Source organism: Diplotaxodon limnothrissa, linkage group LG12 (assembly GCF_057381915.1).
Source record: "Diplotaxodon limnothrissa isolate DT_005_m linkage group LG12, D_limnothrissa_male_GT1.1, whole genome shotgun sequence".
Classification (NCBI taxonomy): Eukaryota; Metazoa; Chordata; class Actinopteri; order Cichliformes; family Cichlidae; genus Diplotaxodon; species Diplotaxodon limnothrissa.
In genome coordinates this window covers 21,462,903-21,488,898 of record NC_140607.1, presented here as the reverse complement: position 1 = coordinate 21,488,898, position 25,996 = coordinate 21,462,903, and the positions used below count along the sequence as shown (strand labels likewise).

General features: G+C 41.5%; 1 protein-coding gene across 1 annotated transcript in view; it reads left to right on the top strand.

The window, feature by feature from the left end:
* Positions 1-25,996, top strand: part of ank1a (ankyrin 1, erythrocytic a) — an 82,866-nt gene that overhangs the window by 27,082 nt on the left and 29,788 nt on the right. The window contains exons 2-4 of the mRNA XM_085367320.1: positions 5,394-5,486; positions 22,848-22,949; positions 25,254-25,352. Of these exons, the coding sequence (XP_085223446.1) occupies positions 5,394-5,486; positions 22,848-22,949; positions 25,254-25,352 (294 nt within the window). The remainder of the gene's footprint in view (positions 1-5,393; positions 5,487-22,847; positions 22,950-25,253; positions 25,353-25,996) is intronic.

Genomic DNA, 25,996 nt, shown 5'->3' with positions numbered 1-25,996 from the left:
TCTGCTGATGGAGCTCAGGCTAGTTGCTGCTGGGCACAGAGCTGGCAGTTCCCTGCGATGCATTATTAATCAGGCTGAGATCTGCAGCACTCTCCTGTTCCTCCTCTCTCGCTCTTTCTCGATGGACTTTTTACTCTCTTACTCTGGAAGACTCCTCTTCTATATCTGCACTCATTTATGCTTGCTAACATGTAAAACCTCTTGCCCGGCTCTTTCAAGCAGCAATGTTTTATTTATTTGTTTGGAGGGGATTATAAGATTGTCCTTTTTTATATAGAGCAGCAAAAAAAATCTGTAATGACAGCATTGCATCACTTGAGGATTAAGTTGTTTTGTAAGGACAGCGCAACATATATATGTAGTCAAGTTAAAGTTTATTTGTATAGCACATTTTAAACAGCTTCAGGTGACCAAACTGGTGTCCATGCGATATAAAATATACTATATGTATTACAGCCACTAACAACATTAATTATACATGAAACCTGGATCTGGGAATATTCAAGAGCAGCTGGTTCTAGATAACAAGGGATTTGCGAGTGTGAGCTCTGAGACCATAAGTAAAATAATAATTGGATCATTTTATGACATTGTTAAGCATGCCTTTCCCTCTTTAATAGGAACACAGACAAATTGGTGATATGGCTGATTGATTTTAAAGGAGCATATTTGCATTGATTCATGTGGCCACTGTATGTAAAATTTTTGTATTTTATCAGCCAGCCTTACTGGAAATAGCTGCAGAAAAAAAGTGATTCTAAATCTGCTTAACCTTTTCAGTGCATTTTCTAAGGTTTCCTGTTTGTTTGTTCCCACTTCTCTACTCTCCGTTGAGCTCCACACACCAATTTCTCCTCTTTAATCACCTGTGTTGTTTATCACATCTCATGTCCCCTATGCTTTCCTGCTGTGGTCGTTTAGATCGTGTTGAAACCAGAATCGGAGACCAGATAAATCAGGTGTCTTACGGTATTCCTAGTAGCGCTCTGCCATCCGCCACCTCAATGAAAATGTGCTCTTGTTATAACTTTGCTTGATTGTTTGAATTATTTAGTAGAGATCCATTTAGTTTAGATACTGTGTCAGCCTTTCACAAGGAACTCTTGGCCTACTTTGACCTGTGACATTAAGAGCTTGATTACTTGACATTTATTCTGTACTCGGGGATAATGGGCAGGAAGGTGGACGATCAAAAGAGAAGCCGCTGCACTTCAGGACCAAAACAAACGGGAACAATGAGTAGCTCTTTTGAGAAAGGTACTTGCTTCCTAATGAGTCGGTAATTTTCTCATATGGACTATTTTCATAAAGAGATACTGAAGCTGTGCAGATTCACTGAGCACCAGAGAGCAGCTCTTTATGTGTAGCATGCTTATTAAATTGGAGCAAAGCTTTGTGCACACCACTTCTCTGCTGAGTGAACACAAGCTCAGTCAGTTATATAGCATTTCAAATATGCTAATAATGAGACTGGCTGCTTATGTTTGACCTTGACTTGATTTTGATTTCATTATTTTTTTAAATCGGGGAATCTGAGAAAATGCCGTTATAGTACAAGCAACCTGTTTTTTTTCTTTACGAGTATAATGATTAATTTGCTTCTGTTTTTGTTTCCAAGCTTTAGTACACAAGCCATTGAGATCATGAAGTTAAAGAAAAGTTCATCTTTGAACTTTGAGTTAAATGTTTCTTCGGTTTTCTTTATTTTGAGACTTTCATCATTAAGACTCATTGTGAAGTCACAGTTACCAAGATGTGAGTGAAAAAAAATTGAACATGGGCAATAAACAGCACGTTTTTGTATCGTCTTGTACTAAAAAGTGCAAGAAGAATTCATGCTTTATTATCACTGTGACTTCACAATTCAGGTTTTTGGGCTAAACTCAAGAATTTATCTGCAGATTGTGAGAAAATTTAAGTGATTTCATTTGATTCAAAGGTTTAAATCTCAACCTCCTGTCGCTAGGGAAAACCTGAGATGGAGAACGTTTACCTTCAGAGTGATAGTTGTTCTTAAAATGTTTCAGAACACACAGCTTTTACCGTGAAGGTAAGCTGTCTCAGTTTCCAATCTGTGCTGTGCTCTTCACAGTTTTCACTACCAGTTAGCAAGTGGTATGCAAATGTTTGCAGACAAGTTGGCGTCTTTCATAGAAACTACAGCCAATGAAAGCAAACAGCCAAAGCAATCACAAGGAGGTTTTAGGTGCAGCGCCACATACCACTTTTCCACTGGTTTCACCTAACAACTGGTCAGCGGATATTAACTTTCCCCTAGCAACCGGTGGTTACCATGGTGTCTCTGATCGGTCACCAGTAGGCTTGCGTGACTGATGCCTTAACTGGTTGGTGAAGCAAAAAACAGTGACAGTGCAGTTCACTTAAGCAGTCATCCGACTGCATAAACAGTTGACATTTTTTTATGAATTGTTGTATATTTAAAACCTCTTCCAGTTTACGAGATGGTGACTCTGTAAGAGCCTGTGTGGGAAAGTAACTGGAAGTACAGTGGACCAATCTGTGATTGATTGTAATCATCTGCATCATGTAAGTCCATGAACAGCTGACTAGCCATCGTTTAGCAGATGTAGTCTATATCTTTGTCTTGTTCATTTAATGGTGTCATTTTGTCATCTGACTGTAAGACGTTGTACCTCAGTAACCTACAGTTACAAATCACCTTTGGTAACAAACAAAACAATCATAAAGGGAATTTTGAATTATGTTTGCGGTGTCTGTGGATTTAACGAGTAGATTCACGGTTTCCATACTTATCTTCTCTTTAATACAACGCTTTCTTGGACTCACAGTCCTTTTCCTTTGGCTGTGGTCATAAATTGTATGATCAGTGCTGCCTCGCCAGCTGACACTGTGGAGGACAATCTGCAAATGTGGAAGGGTAACAGTCTCCAGAACGACTCTGCTCCGGTACTCTTTATCATATAGAAAGCAAATAAATATCTACTTTCTCTTTCATGACTCAAATCGGTTGTCTTCTTTTGGTCTTGGAGTTTGATGTAAAGCATGCTAAATCCCGAGAGGCTGCTAGTTAGTTGTTCAGAGACTATGAGTGTTGTTCCTTTATTGCTCTAATCTTCAGCGTAACGGTTTGAGCTCCCTCTGCGTGTCTGTTCACTGTCCCGTGGCTCCCAGAGGCTCCACAGCAAGTGGCCTGTTATACTTACTTATCAGTACCTCTCTCCCCCCTCTGCCTCAGTCTGTCTACCCTACTCCTCCTCTTCTTCCCCCTCAACTCCTTCAACTCCCCTCTCGCTGTCATCACTAGCCGTCTGCTACTTAATCCAATTATTCTTCTAAGCTGACACGCTCAGTAACTCACCACAAACTCTTGACGCCCCTGTGCATCAAATCCACACATGCACACTCACACAGACATTAACACATATGCAAGCAATCTCCTCCACACCTGCTTTCCCATGTACGGCCTGAGACCAAGCCCCGATACGGCAGTTATATTTTATAGCTGGCTCCTGCAAAGCGAAAATTACAGTGCCTTCTGGCTGCCTTTTTCTGCTAGTTTTTGTCTATTTTCAGGTGTCCTAACAGAGGCTTTGGCCTCTGCTGTCACCGTTTGATTCACTATACCCTTGAGCTGGCTCTGTCTATTCCTGTGTGGTGCCCTCCTCTTCCCTGCTATGTGTTTAACAGTATCTGTCATTGCAGTCACAAAACCTGATGGAGAAGGTCCTGACCCCTCTGTGTCTGTTTGCTTCTCGTGTCAAATATTCCTTACAAATATGACGCATGAGGAAAAACAAACAGGTTTTATCCCTTAAAGGGATTTTTTCGCATGCTAGAATATGGGTTTAAATTATAATCATGGTTAACACCAAGTTACAGTATAAAATACATTTGGACTGTGTTTTGATTTTGTATTTAAAGTCAAGTTTGCACTGGGGCGAGATTTGCAGGAGCCAGTCTACGTGGTTAGGCTACAGATCTCTTGGAAGTCAAATGGGTTTGTTGAAGGCTTAAACAAGACAGCCGCCCGGGAGTGTGTTTTGTGATGTGTGTACCCTCGTATGTGGTTATGTAACACCCTCACTCTCCCTCTCTGCGTTCAGTATTAAAGTAGCCGGGCAGTTTATGCCGACAGCCGACAGTTTATGTGCTAAATGCCCATTGGTATGACAGCCTGCATCACTGCATCTTAAAAACTGTAAAGTTGCTTGCGTAAAGTAAATAGTAAATGTGCAGTAGCAGCTATGACAGGGTAATTAATCCCTGCATTCTGTGATTTCACCCCATTGCATATTTTGACAAGTATTTCTGCCACATGGGGCAGCAAGCCTCGCAAAAGGAGCTGTGTTCGGTTGTTTTTGGTGCTGACATGACAACAGTCGAGGGTAACAGATGGGGTTTGGTGCATGCGTATGAGATCCTGTATGTGTGTTTCAGGGTGACCGGGACTAGACCGGCTGCAGTATGTGCTTGATTTAAATGTTAGCTGAAGGAGTCTGAGCAGACGTCTCGCTATCTGTCTGTCTGGAGAAGTTTGGGACACTGTCTCTTTTATTGTACTTTGATTCTCTGAGAGGAGCAGACAGTTGTCCTGGAAAAAAAACCCAAATGTTATCTGGTTATCTGGTCAAGAGTTCATGCAGTTTTGTTGGCTGTTTTCCTAAATTACTTTTGGCTGAGCCACTCTTGCTGTTTCACACCTTTGTGGATTTACTGATGTATCTGTGTTAATGTGGAGGCACTCACACTGTCATTGGTGTCTTTATGTTATTTTTCTTTCTGTGCTTAAGATTGCTCGGTGTCTTTTCCTGTGGTGTTGTGTTGTACGGCACATACTCTGTGTGGTTACGCATTTCTATATGAACATTCAGGGTAAGTACACTGCAGTTTTGTCCCGGTGCCACTCGCACAAGTGTGATATGAAGGAATCCCGACTCACTCCGGTGTGTAAGTTGCAGCTCTCCCACAGTGACGCACTCGATCCATCTGTGAGCCAAAAACCACCAACACCAGACCCACCTCCATCGCCATCATAGCGGTGTTGCCTACCTCCCACCTCGTGTCGTGCTACATCTCGCTCATACCACTCATTGTAACCTGGCCTGTTTCCCACAGGGGAGTTCTTTCCTGGGGTTGGGGTGGGGTTTGACAAGCAAGGTGGGATGGGATAGGTTGGGGCAGGGTGGGGTTGGTTTCCTCGTCCTCCTCTCGCTCCACCTAGTTTTCTCTCCGTGTCTCAATTTGATGTTCACCTGTTCCTCCTCCTGAATCTTTTGATCATTTCCTTGTCATTGTTTTCTGTCCGTGCTGCTTCTCCTCCTCTACCCTCCCTCTTCCTTTCTGTCTCTCCATCTCTGCTTCTCACTGCTGCGATTAACCGGGCTCTGTCTTTATGTCGTATGTCCTTTTAGGCCCACGCCGTGCATCGCTGGCTAATCGATCAGGACAGTAGTGTGAGCTCTGAGATGCCGGATGGCCAAGGAGTATGGCACTATGATGATGAAGTAAATATCTGCAACACGTATATCTGGCTTTTCCTCTTTCTTTATATCTATATGTATATATTATGTATTTATGACAAATGTTGTATCTGTCACTTAAAGTTTGTGTCACTGTTGTTGCTCTGCTGTTGTTGTTGTTTTTTATCTTTATCTCTCTTGTTTCTTTTTGTGATGTGTTGCTTTATGGTACTGTAGTTCTGATTCCTTTGACTTTCTAGTGTTGCCGTTGTGATGTGAGCTGATTCAGTCAGGTGTCGTGGGATCAGGCTGGAGCTTTTTCTTTGTTCCTGTCTTTGCTTGACGTATCGTACTAACGTGCTGTTCCTAATTTATTTGATTTGGTTTGTTATTGTTTTTGCGTTCCTTCTTTTCAGTTAAACGTAATACATATAACCTTAGTGTGTATTTGTGTGGATATTAATCTGGATATCGTCTCTGTGATTTCTCTGAAATTAATGTTCTCAAGCAGCATATTACAAGACAAGAGTCCACGGGGAAAATATAGCTTTGATGTACTTTTAAAATGCTTCATACGAGTTACAAATAGGTATGCGCTTCCTGCTATGGAAAAAAAAGTACTTTGCACAACAGTTCACAGTAGAGATAACAGACAACAGTCCAAGTATTTTTCCTGTGGGTTCTTCTGATTTCTAAAATATGCTTGTGTCATTCTGTGTTCGTGTTTAGGGTTAGTTTAAAGTTCGTGTGGGTGTGTGTGAGAGCGAGAGTGCGGGGATGTGCTTTGGAGTTGATCTCTTTGTCCTGTGAGTTTGTGTGCATGCTTTTCCGTCCTTGCATGGCTTCGATCTGTGTATTAGAAGAAAGTCTGAATGTCTGTCCTGTGATGTTCCTGTTAAGTGCTGTCAGTGTTGTGGTCTTGCCTGGTTGCCTGCCTTTGCCCGTGCCTTTGATGTGTCAGTGTTGTGTATTGTGTCTGTGCGTATTTTATGTGTCACTATGTTTGTCATGTGCTGTTCCTGTGTTTTGTCTGTTTTTATCTGTTTAAACAGTCTGGGATAGGTTTGCCCAAGGTGTTATTGCACCACATCTAGTAGATGATCTTGAATCCGTTGTCCCTTGTTGGAGGAAAGATCATCTAAGTGCAATAAGGCTGCTGGGAAACTTGCTCCAGACGACTCTTGCCCCTGATGATTTCCCCTCAGATCCTAGCTCCCCCTTGCTCCCGTGTGAAATTCCTAAAGCTATTCTCCTTACCTCCATATTGCTCCCAAACACTTTGGAGCACTATTGGGTTACCCTTCACAGAAACCCAGTTAAACTTTTCTCATCTTACACAGTTAAGTACGTAAACCATTTGGAAGTGCAGCGACTTAAGAACAAATATATTTAAAAAAAACAAGGTGAGCTGAGCACATTGAACACCATCAAGAAAACACACCATCATGAAAAGCAGCCCAGCATACAACAATATGGAGTCCTTCCCTTGGTTATGCTCTTGAATGCGTGTGCACTGGCCAGTTGTATTTTTCCTTTATTGTTTTGAATGTTCTTTTATCTTTTGTTTGAATGTGTGAAAGCTGATATTTTATTTATTTATTTCTCTCTGTCACAGCTAGAAATATATTGTTAGGTTTGTAGTCATTGTCCATATAGCGTTGCGTTTATCTGGTTATAAATATTACCACTTTGGAAAAACCCTGATGGCTTACGTAAACATAATAATCATCAAGTGGGTTGTACAATAAAGAGTTCCTAAGTCTTTTTGGGAAGGGTTAGTGTGATTGCTGGCTGTAAGCATGAACATTTAAGCACCTGTTACCTGAGTAAAAGTCTTCTCACGTGCCCTTAGCTATTGCAGCAGAGGAAAGCAGTAGTGGCATAAACCAAGCTCCTGCAAAAAGATGTCTGCTTCCCACTTATCAGTCTCTAACACTGTAGGTCTGAAAATGTAATAAAACTGACAAAATCTAACAAAGCAACAAATGTAAGGATTTTGATTATTCAGGTTCTAAACAATTAGTTTGTTTTAATCATAGACAATATACATAAAAGTCCAATAGAAAAAACTCATTTTTGCATCTTGGCCACTGCTATGATGATTTTTAGGAGTCAGGAATTCTGGCAAGCTAACACATAAAGCTTTATTAGCGATTTGCATCCATATAGATCTTGTAACTGCATGTGATGATCATCACACAGACAAAAATATATACAAATAAACATCCAAATATAATAATAAAATTTCACTAGCCAAAAGTGGAGCACTCATGTGCAATTAAAGATATAGCAAACAATAAATCTGGCCAGGTCATTACATCAAAAGGCACTAAAAGACACCAAAACCTTGAAAAGGTCCAGTTCAGCGATTCCATAGTTAGTGAAGAAGCCTATCAGAAGCCTCACAGCTTCAGTCATCTTTGCTAGCATCTGCGTGTTTGTCAGAACAGCCACTCATCTATTATTGCACACTTTAAGAACGAATTTTAAGCCTGTAAAAAAAGGCCAAACTGTAAACACATTTCTGCTGTTATGTTGGGCCTTATAACATCGGTCTGAGTCTCGTTTGGAGGACATTTGAAAAACTGTCTTAAACATAAATGCAAAGAAGAGAAATCAGAATTCAGAATCAGACTCACAGCTACAATAGGTTAACTTGTTTAGTGCTAAACATGACATAAAGTCTTTCTCACAGTTTGGCTACAAGCAGCTTCTTTTTTCCCCCCAGTTTTGTTTTTGTAAAGCTTTGCTGGTGTGTAAAAATAATTCTTGCAACTGAACAACCAGCCAATGAAATGTAAAGACTTTTTACATTCTGGGTGAACCTGAATAACTGCTTCTTTTATGCAAATACTTCACAATTAGCAGTGAACTGGACGTGTGTCATATATTGAAATCATAGTAACTTTGTTTTATGACCTGGTCAGACCTAGTTTTAGCACATGTTTAATCAGTAGAACCAAAGCTACAAAAATGAATGAACCTACATTGTATATTGCTGCAAGCTCACTCCAGCTAGTTTTGTTCATAGCTGTCACCCCAAATAAGTCCAAAAGCATTAAGCAGCATCATGCAGATTGGCTTGGTGATATAAAACTCAGACAGGTCCCACAAACCATGACTCTTACCCTGAGCTGATGTAATTTACAAAAAATCCAGCCCTTCATCCAGTGCTCCACCCTACCCTGCCCCCTCCTGTACACAGATTTGTGTAAAGCCCCAACCCTTGTGCCACCATTGATAGGGCTGGGCTGGGCCGGGCTGGAGAATATCCCTTATCATCCCACAGCTCTAATTACCCCTCAGTGAGTCCTTGGAGACAGATGCTCAGAGAGCCAAGCCCCATTCGTCACAGTACGGCTGCATTGTAGATTTAATATGAAATAAAGCAAACTATCACACCCTGCTCTGTCACATAAATTCTCCTCCGTCTCAGTTTCTTTTTTCCAGCTGCTCCCTGGCCCACTGTAGATGTAGACTACATTAGGAAGCCCATTCATATCCAGCCACCAGCAGTTGGCTGTAATTTGTTTCGGCTAGGGGGGCAGAGTGTAATTTACATGTGAAAGGCCATGGCGCATTCAAATATTGTAACTCTGGTTTTTGTCCCAGGGTTACTGATACCAGCTTCACAGAATTCAGATTAAAGGTTTACTGCTTTTGTGCCAGACTGCAGAAGTCGTGTAATGTCTCAGTTGGCCTCAGCCCAACGTTAAAGAGGAGACAGGAGAGCAGGACTCTCCTCGTCTTGCTGACCCATTAGGAACTGATCATTTCTGGCTTTTTGCTATAGTGAGATCCCTCACGGGAACAATCTGGCCTGTAAAGAATGATTTCAGTGGAGCCATACTAAGCTAGGTCACTGAATATGTATGTCCCTCATCCAATCTTTTATAAATCAAAATGTTGTTTCCATTCTACGTAAGTGTAAACATACATTTCTGACATGATAACCTTAAGGCTGAACTTTTAAAGATTTAATGAAGCCAGGACCAGATGTCTCTTTCTGCTCACACGTTTTTTAAAACTTCTTTTTTTAGCTTAACCCCACAATATTACACTCCTCTGTTTATGGGATTATTTGCCTTCAAATGATGACTTCCATAACTCAAATACCTTTACCCACTACTTCTTTTATATACTTTTTTTTTTTTTACATTGGTTGGACTTTCCAACTGCACTATTTGTTTTTGTTTGTGTCCATTTAAACCCAAAGGCATCTTAGATATCATCACCACTATTTATATGTATCCTTACCTGACAAAAAGACAGTGAGAAAGAGAATGTGAGCAACAATTAATGTGCATGCATGCGTGCATGTGCATGTGTTTAAGATGAATGTGCAGAGTGCATGGTTAAAGGTGGAAGTATACTCCAAAAAGAAAATGCCCGCTGAAAGCCCTCTGAATTCAACAGTTTGTTAGATACTTTATGCTTTTATACACAGGAGGTGTAATGGTGGGCTTCCCCGTCCTCAACATGTACCCATATTCTTACTTCCACACTGTCTGCATTATCAGTGATGAAGACCTGGTGACCTGCCTAAAAATAGTTCCAGCAGAGAAAGACTGAAATAAAAAGTGAAAAAGTGAAATACATATATATACGTTAACAATAGCCAGGATACATCGCCTCAGTGTTTCACAGACAGAATCTCCCTGTTTGACATTTTCATGTGAACCCCGTGAATGTTCAGCGCAGACCAGGGGAGGAAATCCAGTCTCTCTGCTCTCTACACCAGTGATATTCAGTCATTTTCATATGGTTTCATTTGAATTTACAAACAGGTAAAACAGGCTATAGCTATACCTCGACAGCTTTTAATCACAAGGAAGTAAATAAGATGCTCAAACAAATTCAGACACTCTAAGTGCATTTTGTTATGCAGCATTTTATTTTCATTCATTCATCACCATAAAAATATCTTAATAAACACAGTAGATTGTGTCATTAAATCAGTTCCCGTTATTGTAAAACAGTCTCTTCCTGTATTTTAGTTTAGGCCAACTCTACCAGAAGTTCAAATTAAAGAGCCAAAAAAAAGTGATTTGACTTACAGATATCTGGTTTAAATTTCAGAATAAAGTTGTTTATAAGTACAAGTTCTGAAGTTCTGATTTCTGACTCATTTCTGATGTTTATGGCCACCTCAACCTGGTTCTTCAGAAAAAGGCAAAACGAGCTTGATGGAAATTTGTGTCTGCCTTGGGCCCCTAATGGTTTGGGCAGAGTTGCATATCTGCCACATTTGATTGTACATCCAGGTTTAAATGCACTCACCCTACTTTAATTACCAGCATCTCTCAACACCCCCAAATGTTGTAAGAAAATATATAAACATCTAAACTTCCCTACAAACATTGTTTGATGATACGTTGCACGACATTGTTCAGTTTGAGTATACCGCTGCCCGAATTGAATGCTTGCATTATGGAAGGTTGCTGTGAGCTACGTACACCCCTCAGCCACAACATTAAAGCTACTGACAGGAGAAAGAAATATCAATACTTCAGTTTCGGGAAAATGCGTCTCCTTTTGCTTTTATGCAGATCTTACTTAAATATATGCCACCAACTGTCCACTTGTACCAAGCAGAGCCCATATGGCAATGGCAGCAGCATTTCCCAGCAGAGCGCTGACCTCTGCCGCAGCCTAAAAATGAACAGGAATTAAAGTTAGGACCGAGAACCCCAAGTATTGACCTAGCTTCAAGCTTCCGAGATCCTAATCCAACTAATTATCCCCAGGAACGTCAGAACAAGCCGAATACAAAAAGGCCACAACCCATAACCCACAGGATCCAAATGATCAGCTGCCAACATCCCAGTGCCTGGCACAGCAGACACCCCCAGAGGTCCTGTGGACCCGTTTTGGCAGTATGATGGGGGCTGACACAATATTAGGCAGGTGGTGGTTTTAATGTTGTGGTTGATTGGGGTATGTGTGTGTGCTGAATGAAAAGGGTGTGTGCACCTGCATGTAATGCGCTGTGGGTGAAAGTGTGTGTGTGTGTGTGTGTGTGTGTGTGTGTGTGTGTGTGTGTGTGTGTGTGTGGTGTTAATTGATGCAGGTATTTCTATGAGTGTGTGAGTGTTTGGATCTGTAAATGTAAGGCAGTGCTAAAGTTGTTGAGTAGAGGCAGCTGAGTGATTGACTCCAGCTTTAAAAGACTTCTTTGGACTCCACTTGCACTGATTGATAAGAGCGTCTCCCTTAATTGCAACATCTGTCCCCAGAGGCAAGATATTAAATGCTGAAGTGGAAAATGACATGATAGACACATCAAATATGTATTCATTTTTTAATCAAGAGCAGCCTGTGTATTTGGGTATGAATGGGTCATTTACTGCTGTTGGCAGTCGCTCCACCAGTTTAGTTTCAATAACACAGGAAGTTTATGCATATAGAGTTGTGGGTGTCTGACTCAGCAAAGCAATGCAGATTATGCTGTCATACTGTCAACAAGACTGTGCAACAAATGAAGATGTTGTGCACAAATCCACTGCAGCACAGACTCACTGACGCTCCCAAGGCGTGTTTATTTATCACCGGACCCCTTTGTTTCCGCTTTGTTGCGCACCTCTTGCTCTTTCCACTCGTCTCCTCTTTCATCTTTGGATTCTTTGCTGCTTCCTCTCTCTGGGGTGAGGAATGGGACTGATGGTGCAAGGCAAACCGAAAACGAATGTTTGGAAATGTCACTGTCCCTGTACAAATGTTAATGACATGCTACAAGACCTAGACCGGTTTAAAACATACCCCAGTGCAGAAAGACACGGGCAGTCACTGTGTGCCTCCATTTGCATATAATCCTTTTTAAAGTGTATTAATAAATTATTTTGTAATTCTACTTTTTTCAGTCATACATTAACTGAACTCATTTGGCTGAGTTTGGTCCTTTTGTTATGTAACCATCTGACATACCAGGAAATTAAATGGAAAACAGAAGAAGATATTGCAGTAACAATCTAGCTAGGTAGCTGTCACAACAGTGTAGTAACTATGCAGTTACCACATAAACAATATACAAAGTTTGTTAAAGATAAATTTCCGAAAAGTAACCTGCTGATTTGAACGGTATTTATGTCTTTGTATGAGTTAGCTGATTAATAACAAGAAATTATCTTATTATTGTTTTTATTATTTTAAAAATGGCTTTAGTTTAGTTTGCCTACATAAAAGAAAAATGAAACTCTTATTGTCACATTGTAACCTTCATCAAGAAAGCTCTAAAATAATTAGACATTAAAGACAGAAGCTAAGTAACAATAAAATGTTATGTAGTGTTTTACTTCTTGCTCTGCTTCTCTTTCTCAGAGGAACAATGGAGTTTATATTCTTCAGGGTCTTACAATCTTATTGCATTATGCCCAACTTAAATTGAGTTAAATCAGCATTGGAAGGTGAACTCGTCGTCCTGGTGGGGTTCATATCTTGTAGTTTCAGGACAGTACATTAGTCCTGAATAGAGTTTAAAAACTCAGGCCACTTCACCTCTATGTCTATTAATCAGACTGATTGAATTATGGTCTGGCTGCTCGGATTCTGTCTGAGGCTGACTCAAACCCAGTAGTGAGTGATGGTCAAGATGCTTTATTTTCTCAGCAAGAGCTCCGGCACTGCGTACATACAAAACAAGAGAGGGAGACATGGAGAGTTGTGAAGACATATATTCTCTCCACAGTGATTCTCTTTCTCTCGCCTCGTGCACATCCTCCCTCTGTATTTCCCTGACTCTACTTGTCCACTTATGAAGATTAATAGGAGCCCGGTCCTGTGCTGACATATTGCGGCTGTCATTCTTCTCTATTGCTTTCATCTTTTCTGCTATCCTTCCTCGAGTATTTCTAACTTCCTGTTTTTTGTCTTCCACAGGTCAGTCTGGCTTTGTCACATTGAGGCGCATGTGCGTTTGTTCAGGTGACCGTACGCCTGACTATGTATGTATATGAGCGTGAGCTACCTATGCTGAATTAAATAGCTCTTTTCTCAGTTCAGAAGCCAGGCAAGCTTAATGTGTGGAAGTGCTGAAGTACAGGATAAGCCACTGAATGTGTGTGTTTTGTGTGTGTACTTGTGGGTGTGTATGAGAGAGAGAGACTGTAAGGTTTTTGCCAAGGCTGCAGTATCAGCCCAACCCACCCCATCCCTGATATGAAGCTGCTACTGGCCAAAGCTGCAGAGCATTGTGCTGCCACTAGAGGGGCATTACAGCATTCTGAACCTGTGCAACCTTACATAGAAATAGCATTATGTTGGAATTCAAAGAGAATATGGTATAGAGTTTTGTCATTATGACTGATAATGCACGTGTTTTCTGCTTTGAAAATGTTGCCTTCAGAGAATGCATTTTGTTATTTTTACTTAAAGATTTTTTTTTCTTCTTTTTTTCCAAATGAATCCTCTCCGGTTTCCACCAGTATAGTTCCTACTGCTATTGCTACTTCATATGTTTGATCCTAAAATGCTAACTTTAGGTCTGTGATGTGAAATAGTGAGAATAGGTACAGACTACAGTGTGTGGCTTTTTTTCTTTACAGTTTTTTTTCTCTCTGATCACTGTTCTCTGAAGCATCAGGACACGGGCAATAAACCACCACAAGCACCACACGTGGACAGTCGCAACCCTTTATCCTGCAAACAAGAGGAGCGTGACACAGGGTGCAGAGGGCATGTCTGTCTCCAACTTAAATCAACCCTGTTACAAAACAGCAGTGTGGCCTGAGCTCGACAATGACCTGAAATCACTCTCAGTTAGATCTCTGTCTCTTTAAGAGAATAAATAAGAATACATCTTTGTGCAAGGGTGTAAGAGTTACAGCCTAGATGGGGACTAAATGATTGATAACACAGCTTTAAAAACTCTCACCTGCATTAGAAATAAAGCACAGCAATGCTTTACATATATTTATCCTTGTTGAATCCTTCATGTGTTATTAGCTTTTAAAGGTTGAGGTCTATGTGACGAATCAAATGGGATCATTTTGTCTAAAATAAGGAAGTCCTAGAAAATGCCAGCGTAGAGGACATAAAGATCAAATTGTTTGGAAATCACCTATATTGGATGGGCCATGTTTGCCGCATGGATGATGACTGGCCAATCAAACCCTGATAAATGGGCAGCTGGCTGAAGGGACAAGAAAAGTTGGTCGGCCACTAGTTCGCTATGAGGCCACCTGCAAGAGTGCTCTTACAGATTTAAGCTGTATGGTTAGTACCGGTAAGCAGAACAGGTGAGTTCTGACCCACAACATCTGTCACACAGTTGACTTAAAAAGGAAGAAAAGTCTTGCAGGAAAGCCTGCAAAGCACCATAATCAAAAATCCTACTATAATACCTCATAAACTATTGACTACTTGATTGTCTTACTGTGTCATGAGTAACAATGACACTTTTAAGCTGACTGCACCTGCTGAGAAAAACTCAGGTGGGTCTCATCACTCACTTAATTCTGCCACACCTTTGGGGAAAAAGTCTTATCAACAAGGATCTGAGAGGTTATCATTCTTCCCCTCATATAATTTGCGTTACTCTCTGCTGGCTTGGCAAGAGTAGGCTGATGTTAGTACGCTTCTTGGAGAAGCATGGGATAATTTGTCATGTCTTCATGGGCATTAGTACTCGTTGTCCACTGCCTCAACATTCTTTTTCACTGGAGCTCTCGTCACTGTCCAAACTCAATTCTGTGGACAGCACAGACGTCCCACGTGATGTTTTTGCCCAGGTCACGGTCCAGTGGTACTGAGTAGTGTATAGCCTCCTTTCTGCCATGCCCCCTCCTTCATCTCTCCTACTAGCATTTATCTCTCTGCATGGTTTTGGCAGCGATGTGCTTTTCCCAGCATTTAGCCAGGAGAGGGAGAGAGGAGGGGAGAGGGAGAGAAAAGGAGGTCCTTTCAAGCGAGGAATGACGGACGCTTTATTAAAAGAGGCAGGGCCTTTTGAGAGCCTGGCCCCTCCGTGCTCCCCCCCACCCCTCCACCCCATGTGTCTGGCCCCATTGTCACTGGGCGGTGGCAGCAACCCCCCCACCGGGCGCTTTGTCACTGTAAGTCACCTCGCAGACTGAAACGGACCCACTCGGAAAAAACACACCCATTCGCCACAGTAACTCTGCACTATTCTGGTATTCTGCCTGGTCTTAGAAAAAAATTGATTATCTGGCTGTCACAAAACATACAGGAGACACAGCGATGGGCGTGACATGCGGGCAAGCAGGGACAGGAGAAAGGAGGGATAAAGTTGGGGTGACACAGAGTGTCGGGGTGCAACAAATGTGAAAGGTGGAGGGGACAGAAGAGGTGGACAGCAGAGCAGAGTGTGATGGAAGACCGAAAAAGGGCACGAAACGGGTGGGGTACATGAGAAAAGTAAGGATAGTTCAAACTATGAGTGGAAATGGAGCCGAGAAGGAACACGGATGGAGGCAGGAAATCCACGGGCAGAGTGTGGGGGTGCCCATTTGTTTTCGGCTGCGTGTGAAATGTGTGTCCTTAGATACAGGCAGCATTCCTCCAGAGATAAACCCCTGGGCCCCCCATCCCCTCAACCCCCACCCTACCCAATATCTCCACCCACCATGCTTACTCAAGTGTGTGTGTCTGGGCGTGTGTATATGTGTGTGTGAGTGGTTTTCGTGTTTACGTTGGATGGGGGTCTACGTGCCCTGTACCGCAGCACTTGCAGGGGGCAACAGAAAAGACAGCTGTGTGTTTGAGAGAAACAGAAAACGTAAGAAAGAGAGAGTGGAGGGCCAACAGGCATGCCAGTCAAGAGCGTCACTTTTGGAGTGAGTACACAGACTCTGCTGTTCTCTGTCTCACCTTCTTCTTGCTGCACTCGTACTGTATCTCTTGTCCTGTAACTATTCCTGTCTCTTCATATGACTGTATGTCTCTCTAATACTCGTTCTGCTGTCTTTTTTAATAGCATTTTGCTCCACTGTAAAATCATTGCATTTTCTCAGCTGTAATGCACCTGCCAGCGTTCCCTCTCTTAACCTTTCTACATCACACTGTGATGGTCCAGTACCTTTTTCTCGCTGGCTTTGCTCCCTGTTTTAAATCCTTTCCTTTCATATTTTCTTTATCTCACACATGAATATTGATGTATTGGTATTTGTTTCAGCTCATTTTATTCAGCACACGGCTCTTTCTGTTGGCTGTCTGTTTGCAAAGTGCCATTCTTATTCTCTGTCTGTCCACATTAACTGTTTGGGAGCGTTGTCTTCAGCGCTGCTTTCACTGCCTCTCCTTTTCAGTCCTGAACAGGGCCTTGTTTTTAAGAAGAGAAAAAGTAACACAAGTCCTGGAGGAGTAAACATTGATTCTGCTCATTGAGAATCTGATCTGTTCTTTATGGACTACACACCAGCTTCATGCGGTTTTAATCAAACATCTATAGAGGTGATTGAGTGCTAGAAAAACAGCCTATTTAGACGTGGGAGTGAGTTTGGTTGCTTGGGAGTATCTTTGAAAATTGTCATGCATGTGCACCCAAGATTAGTGTAAGTGCGTATACATGTGGGTGTGTGTCATGTTCTGTTTCCAACCTTAATCTTGTTTTTGACTTAATTTGTCTGTTTGATGTTCAGATTGTACCAGGATTAGCTGCGGTAAGTAAACCAGAGGTCGGTAAAACTGATTAGAGGGTCGGTTAATGAGAGCTTTAAGTGTGGCTTTCATGTGCTCACCCAGTGCAGGTAATGGCAACACAGGGCACAGACTCACAAGGCCTTACTACTTGAGTTCGTGTGCTTTTTTTGTGTTTCCTGGAGTTTATCTGCAGTAAAAGAAGAAGTGATTGTAAGAGTTTACTCTTGACGATGCAGCTTCTATGTGTAGTTTATTGGCGTGAGGATGAACTACAGATATAGTCACCATGCAATCAGTGAAGGTTAAACTTCTCAGAACCATCCACTGTCTGGAGGTTTTTTTTTTCCACTTCTATTAGTGTCTGTACAATTAGACCTTGCCAAAGTGAATTGCCAAATAGAAAAAGTAACTAATAAAGGGTAAATATATAAAGTAAAGTTGGGCTTTTATCCTCTCTGAGATCCAAGTCTTCATCAATGATGAAAAGAGACCCTGATCTGAATATAAAATTTGTGGAGTCTTGGCAATAAGGGAGCAAACATAGATGAATTTTAACTGACGTGTTTTAGTTAGAAAACTATTTGATTATATTCCAAAAGTCACTTTATTTTTCTTTATAATATAATATAATATAATATAATATAATATAATATAATATAATATAATATATCATTAGGGGTAAGGCTATGTTTACTTACAAGTTTGATATTTTACTTAGCTAAAAGTACTCTATATTTTTAAAAATGAATTATGAAGAAGACCCATTTCTTGCTATCTCTAACTGCTACTTTTAACATCTAGAAAGCATTTTAATGCAGCAGCTGGTTAAGATGTAAAAAATGTGTGGTTTTGCGCATCAGTAGTTTAATTTATGAGAAAAACATGAAGTCCATATAAAATTATTGCATATTTTATAGGTAAATTCAGGGAAAAGGCAGTAGTTACTATTACAGTCATATAAATGTGGTCAAGAAAGAAAAATACAATGTTTCCAGTTAAAAAAAATTAGGAGTTGTAATGTAAATGTAATAAAAAAAAAAGTGTAAAAGCCCAGCAAAAAAAACAAAACAAAAAACCTACAACATGAGGTTTACTGGGTTTCTGTAGCGATTGATTAAGCTGCAATACTGAAGCAATACTCAGTGTACAACAAAGATTTATACAAAGGCAGTTCTACAGTGGTAGATTTAAAAATAAATAAATATAGATATAGATATAATATATATGTGTGTGTGTGTGTGTGTGTGTGTGTGTGTGTGTGTGTGTGTGTGTTTGCAATCAGTTGCAAAACCTATCGTCATCCTATGGCTTTCACTCCCTTTGTCCTCTGTCAAAAACATCACAATAACCATGGCAATAATAACCATGACAATCTCATCTACAAATGCAGAGGCTTCAGCAGGCCCAAATATAAAGAGACAATCATCGAGTTTGGCAGGGACAAACAGTGGGCTGTGGAGTGGGAGGGGGGGCTCGGAGTGTGAGAAAGTAAATAGTAAAAATGGGACAATACGCTTTGTCACATACAAGGAATATCCGCAGAGAGACAAATGATTGGACAGGGGGGCACATTTACATGCAGACTGACAGAGCTGAGTTGGGGAATGTAACAGCTTCATCCCAGTTGTGCCCCTCTCATTCGTTTCCTGTTAATGTGTCCAGAACCCAGCAGTCCTGAGGGTCTCCATCTGACAGACTCTGCACTTGCTACATCTCTTCAGACAGAAACAACCTGCTGCCTGCTCAAGCACTCCAGGCAGCCTGAGATCTAAAAGCAAAGAGGGAGAGCACAGAAAAAGGGACAGAGGGGGAAAAAAAAAGATTTTCTGAGCAAATGCAAGTCAGCAGAAAATACTGTTGAAATTGCTGTTTAAGCATTTTGCTTGGAATTTCCATATGTTTTTCAGTGTCCCCTGAAAATGTACAGAAACTCCCAGATTCCAGTGTTAGCCCAAACACATCGAGGCACTGAGTTTAGGAAGGGAAAAACACTAGACATCATCTAGAGTTTGGTGTGCTTACACAGTTCATGTTGTTTAAAGTTCAGGAAATTATTATTGCAAGAAAAGCAGTACTTGTGACACACTGAACATACGCAGGCACCTTATTTTCACCTTTCTGCTGGTAGCACAAATAGCTGTGGTGGCACTTAAAATATTTATGATTTGCACCTGGTGCTGTGTCTGCAGATTCATACTGTGCTGTTTGCATACCTGTGTGTAAGTGTGTGTATGCGTGTGTTAGCGTGTTTGAGAGGAAGGGGACTGTGTCTGTTTTGTAGATTTTGTGCTAATTTTGATAGAAATATTGAGATTTTCTGAAACTGGTTATAAGTCTGATTATTTTGTTGACATCCTGTGGAAGAGATTCAGGATTTGTCTGTTGATTGTACTCGTAAAATATTTTGAGTTCTTTCTTTTTTTTTGCGCAGCATTGAGACTAGGCCAGACTCGGGCTAACCAGTCTAGAATCAGTGATTCCTAAAATAAATAAGATCCACCACTAAAGGCATCAAAAAGAAAAAAAGGGTGCAATAAAAGTTTTTGGCAGATACAGACTAACCTTTAAGGGGTCACAATGGCTGTTTTCCTGAATTATGCTGTTAGATTTCTATTAGAAGTATCTGGTACTCTCCAGCAGGCAGACTTCCCATTCATGCCTTGCATTGTTTTTACTTCCCCATTCAGTCTGACTTCATCCAGACTGGTCATAAAAACCCTTTAATGTGAAATAGCTGCAAAAAGAAAATAATGAATGTTCAGGTGAGTTTTAGGGCCTCAGTCAATGGGATAAGAAATTAATATCCGACACGTGCATACAAGCACATATGCACACTTTGAGTCTTTGAACACTGCAGTCCACTGGCGAGGGGATGATGTCATCCTGTCTGCTGCAAAACCAGCAGAGGAGGCAAGCGAAGGTGGGGGGGGATAGACGGGTAAGGAGCAGGGGGTAGAGGAGGGAAAGAAAGCAACAGGAAAGAAAAGCTGAGATAGGGGCAGGGCGAGTAGGGGAGCTCAGGGTAGAGGATTTTCTGTGATGAGTGATGATAGGGGAATAATTTTACTTGGTAATTTTGAGCTTCATTATAACGAGCCTTGCACTGTCTCAGCCCGAGGACAGCTGCATGCACACTGCATGACACCGTGCGTTGATACTGCTAATGTTAACCGTGGAGCTTCTGAACAGGTTATTGTCTGCGTCGTTTGCTTCAAGCAGTATGATTAATGTGTCTGCTCATTTCTGCGCAGCCCAGGAGTCGTAAGCTCGTCCATTCTCTTTGGGAATAATCGTGGAGGGATTCATTCATCTAACTCGTAACACGATCCAGCAGAGTGCAACACGAGAAAAACCACACAGCAGCTTTTAGACTGCCTGTGTTTTCTCTGCTCTGTGTATGAGCTCTGTACCTGCTTGTCTCTGAGTTTGGCAGATGGGTGCGGTTACCCTGCATCTTTATCTTAGCACACCACACACTCACTTCTTGACGCAAGCAGATAGTTAGAGAAACATACAGACACATGTGAGCCTGCAGGACTAGGAAAGCCTCACCTTAAAGAGAAGCAATGGGGTGGGTGGCAGATGGGTTGGACAACTGTAGAGGGGCCTCAGCCGGGGTCACTATGGTGTTACCATTTGCTGTGAGACCATGTATATTGTGTTGGGTGTGTGTTTGCATCAGCTGTATTTGCCTTTACTTTGATGAGAGTGTCTCTGTGTGTCACCATGGTCTGCAAACCTCGCATGCAACAGAAACCTCACATGCACTCTGTTACATTATGTAAATTTTGTGCCGTCTGATATTTATATTTAGCTGTTGCATAGACATGCGCAAGTTTAACTAAATGAGATATGGGCAATTATTAAACGTACAACCTCTATTTGAATTACATTAATGAAATGAATAAAGGGAGGTATGCACGTGTGTTTAGAGTGTGGTGATCAGAACTCCAGTGACAGGTGTTTGTATGTGGAGGTCAGTCTGATCGCAGCTGTGTAGAGGGAGGGGTTTGTGGGTTGTTATCTTCTTCAAAGTGAAAGAGGATGAGAAAGTCTTGGAGTAACTCAGCAGGAAGATGGTGAACCAAGTTAACTTAGGATCTGTGAGTATTAAAGCTGTCACGTATAACTAATGATTTATTCCTAATTATTAGTGTATTATGTTTATTTTTATTGCTTTTTGATGTCATTTTGATATTTTTTCAGTAAATATAACTGCCATGAATTAAGATCTAGATATGATATCATGTATTTATAAGTCAGTTTGCTTTCTGGTACATCCATGATTTGTTTTCTTTTATTGTGGGACTATCTAACTGGCACGTTCCCTTTTAAAACACACATGTATATGAGAAGTTGTACTGCAACTCCAGAGCAAATGGCTCTGGAGGAGTGGGTGTACTCAGAAGCCCAGTGTTTAATACTTCACGCTCAGGGTGCTGCTTGCTGCACGAGGTTCATCTGATAAGTGGAAACTTTGCCACTGAGTAGATTCAATCTCTGATACTCGGGACTGTTGTTTTGCTGCCACAGTCAGCTGGAAGCAGCTTTTCCTTTAAAGGTTTTCTGTTTCCCTTCCATTGTCGTTTCTCCTCTTTTTTCTTTTTTGTTTTAAAGTGACCTCTCTCTTTGCGCAGCGCTGTGCCATTGGTGTCATGCTGAGGGTGTGTGGTGTCATTTGTTGCTATGCCTCTACTTCAGGCATGTGGATCCTTTCTCTTTTATACCCCGGCCTGCTCTCTCTCTGTCAAAAGAGGACCAACAACCCTGTCACTACAATAGTCAACACAGCATAAAGCACTGAGGAAACCATCTTTTGTAGTGCGCAGCAGCATCTGGTGTTTTTCTTTTGGAACAAAAAACGAGGGATTTGTACAGTCAATAACTTTATTATTTGTGCTTATGCAAATGCATACAGTGAACAGCTGTTTATTCTTCCTGACCAGCATGTTGAGATGTCCATTCAGATGGGAAGAGGATGTAAGGAAGGGATAGCCAAGAGAGGAGATTATGTAAATGAAATAAAAAGGTGTGGGGCTTTGCTGCAGTCGACTTTCTCCCTGTGGTTCTCCCTCGGTTGCTCATGCTCCTGCTTCTGTTCCTCTCCCTTGCTTCCCCCCCGTGCCACATGAGTGATCCTGTTTCAGCGGCACCCCTGCCTGGCTTCCTGCCTGGAAGAGGCATGAAGCCCTCAGACACAGAAAAAAACAACACAGACAAAAACAGAGAACATGCCATGTGCCGGCCTGTGAGCCAGAGCTCACCAAAGCCTCACACACTCTCTGTCCTTTCTCCTTTTACCTTTGTCTCTTTCATTCACACACACACACACACACACACACACACACACACACACACACACACACACACACACACACACACACACACACACTCCCAACAGAGAGCCAACAATCTGCTGGCATCACAAATACACCACAGACTACTGGTGTCATCACACTTGCCTTATCACCTGAGTGAAAGAACGACTTGTGGCCAATATTTTCTAATACATTTGCCTACATGCCCAACAAACCCTCTAACACACCCATATGTGTAGATTCACGATGTAGATTTTCAAACTGCACTGTCCAAAATACCCAAGGGAGGAGTGAAATGAGAGGAAAACTGATGGACGACTGCCATCACGCTATCGCTCTCAGTCCTTATAATGCATTTTTCCCAAAAATAACCAAACACTGTCTCTCTCTCTCTCCATTTTCCCTCTCTTGTCCTCTACTTTTATGCGTCTCTCACTTTCTCTTGTACCCCTTTATCCCCCTCTTTCCTCCTCTCTCCCTGTTTCTGTTGCAGGCAGATGCTGGCAACAGTTTTCTCCGAGCAGCCCGTTCTGGCAACCTGGACAAGGCCTTGGAACACATCAAAAATGGCATTGATATAAATACAGCCAATCAGGTGAGAGAACTCATTCACCAGATTAAATATCTAGACTGGCGTGCATATCTAACTACCTGCCAGTCACTTTTATTCAGACTGCACGTGGTTTTCTTGGTTCTTAATTCACGTTATGTAATTTTGCTTATCAGCAAACCTGGTCTTTAAACATATTGTGCTGTAGTGCACAAAAGTAGAAACCGAACTTTATTTATTACTTTTCATGTGCCCACAGTCAAATCCTGCCAGGGTTTTAGTCTCCTGGCTCACTATCTGCTTTCTAACTCATTAAATTAAATTTTTAGGATATTGGTGGACTGCTCACTATAAAAAAGTGTGAATGGATGGTGTAGTAGCAGTGTCTCCAAAAATGAAATAAAATTAGGTATTTTTGTAGCTCTGCACTGAGTAGTACCTGCAGTACTTTTAAGTTTCTCCTATAGGTTACAGTGGGATAGATACAAGGAGTAGGTGGCGCCATTTAAAATAAAATCCCTAACCCAATTATGTTCTCCTCAGATTTTCTCTGTGTTACCAATGTTTACTGCATATGTGTGTTGTGTTCAGTGTGCATGAAGTCTCTAAACTGACTACTAAATTTGTGTGCCATCCAGTGCACTGTATGTGTACGCTCGGTTAGACTGTTAATCAGTGGCTGAAGGTGACAGGTCGGGTTTTAAAGGGTCTCCAGAGGAGGTAATAAATGGGGCAGGGGCTTTTCCTTCGCCCCATTTCCATCCTCCTTTATGCTGACAGCGTCCAGGAAGAGATAGTGTTAGTGGGCTAGGAGTGAGGCCCGCAGGCTACAGAAACTTGGCCAAAACCTGTATGTGCGCACGAGAGAATACTATGGCTCATTAATCTAACTTAGTCATGGTTTCCCTTCCATTCGCTTACTGTATGGTGCCCTCAGCACTTTCTAATTATTTGGCGGTAATGCTCCTGTCAGGATTTCTGTGAGCCCTATTCACCATCACCGCAACAGACCCCACATAATGACAGGTTTATTTGTATAAAATGGCACTGTCCCGACCATTACTGGAAAACGGCTCTACAATGACAAAGGGATACACCCCACTGATTAAAAATGTGACTATGTACATGCAGAAAAACTACGATACCTTGGTAGATGTGTTTTCCTGAATGACACACTTTCATTTCATTGTGTTGTAGATACTCAACATGAAGTTGTTTTGTCTTTTTACTGTTTGGCATCAAATGTTTTTGACCTACAGAGATAATCTACAGCATTCGTGTTTCACTTACAGTTACAGTCCCTAAATGTGGAATTTATTCATGACATATTGGAATAACTGGTGTCTGCTTTGTGTCTTATTTTAAACCGTTTTACATTGTTTTTTGGATAAAAACCAAGCAAACCTAGTCTTTTACTTCACATGGCTTACACCAATAGCGTCGACCAAATGTAAGCTATTATTATTATTATGTGTATTGCCATTGCTGTCATTGCTGGAACACGCACAGAGCGACAGGCTATCTGGCAAAAGCTGTAGATTGTCCCTTAAACCTCAGTGGTTGTGTGACAGTTTGAGTCAGTATGGTGGGAATTTGGCCAGGTGGAGGCTTAACTGTTCCTTCTTTGTGTGGATACCTCTGCCATGGCTCACTCGCCAGCACGCTGCCTCACTCCAGCCCCTCCCTCACTATATTTTCTTCCCTCCCTGTCCCTCTCAGTCTAACTGATCCTCCACTGCCATCTCTCTTTGCCTGTTTATCTACTGTTTTCTAACTCGCCTCCTTTTTGTCTTGATTTTTATTTTTACCTTTTTTACCTACCTCCCCCCTTTTCTTCCCTCCTTTGTCTGCAGTAGAGTGATGGTGTGCTGTGGTCTCTCCACTCAGAGGAATAATATCAGTGGTGTGGGAAAGGTCCAACCTCACATGTCCTGTGCGGCTGAAGGAAGGCTGTGTGAGGTCAGACCTATCCCACACGGCTCGTATTCTTCCCGGCCACGAGACCAGCGGCCTGCCATCTCCCTCCCGTCACCCTCCTCCTTTCATGATCATTAATCAAATGAAAGATTTTTCATCTTGATTTTCATCCCTGTAGACAGTGTTTTTGCTAATGGCCACTCTGATTCTGAGAGTACCGCATGCATGGTGTCCAGTGTAAGTATGTGCATGCTATGGTTTGTGAGTGATTCAGTCACTGTGATAACAGTGTCAGTTGGCATGGTCTTCAAGTGTTTGTGTGTATATATATATACTGTCTGTTTGGTTTATTTTTTTCCATTAGAGGAAACTGCTCTTAGTGTGTGTAGGACCCTTCAGTGTGAGGTCTACTCTTCTCTCCCTTTCATTCAGAATGGGCTCAATGGGCTTCATCTGGCCTCAAAAGAAGGCCACGTCAAAATGGTGCTGGAGCTACTCCATAATGGGATCGTACTGGAAACCACCACGAAGGTAAAAATAAGTGTTGCAACCTTAACCCCTCAAAAATCACTTGTGGGGAAAAAAGAAAAAAATCATAGATGCTTTAATATCAGATACATTTCTCGGAAACATGCCTAATGTTTTGAGACAAGAAGACTCTTCCTTGAGTCATTTGCTGCTGTGAGGTTGGTGATGAACCAGCTAGGACTGCAGGAACATGCTGCCCCTGTCAAAAAATGTTTTAATGTCTGATCTTTTATAGTCGTAATGAGCACAAGCTGACATCCATGCGTTTGTGTTATTCCTGCATCATCATCATAACGTTGGCCCAGGATCAACACTGCAACCCAACCAACCAATAACGCTGTCTGATTAGTTTAGTTAGCATTAGCCAAGAAGTTAGCTAATGCTATGAAATACTATCACGAGCAAACCAAACTTAGTAACCAAAATTTGGTAAACAGCAAACCTGACTTGATAATACTTCTTTTTATGTTGTACAACGTAATAAAGATAACACTTGAAATGCTTACCATTTGTTCTGGAAGAGAATTTTATAAAAAAATTAAAGAAATGTTTTTCTTCGCTTTTTTTTTTTAACACACTGCGAAGCTATGACATCACAACAGCGTGACTGGTCAGTTGCAATGCTGATGCAACATTATTGTGATGAT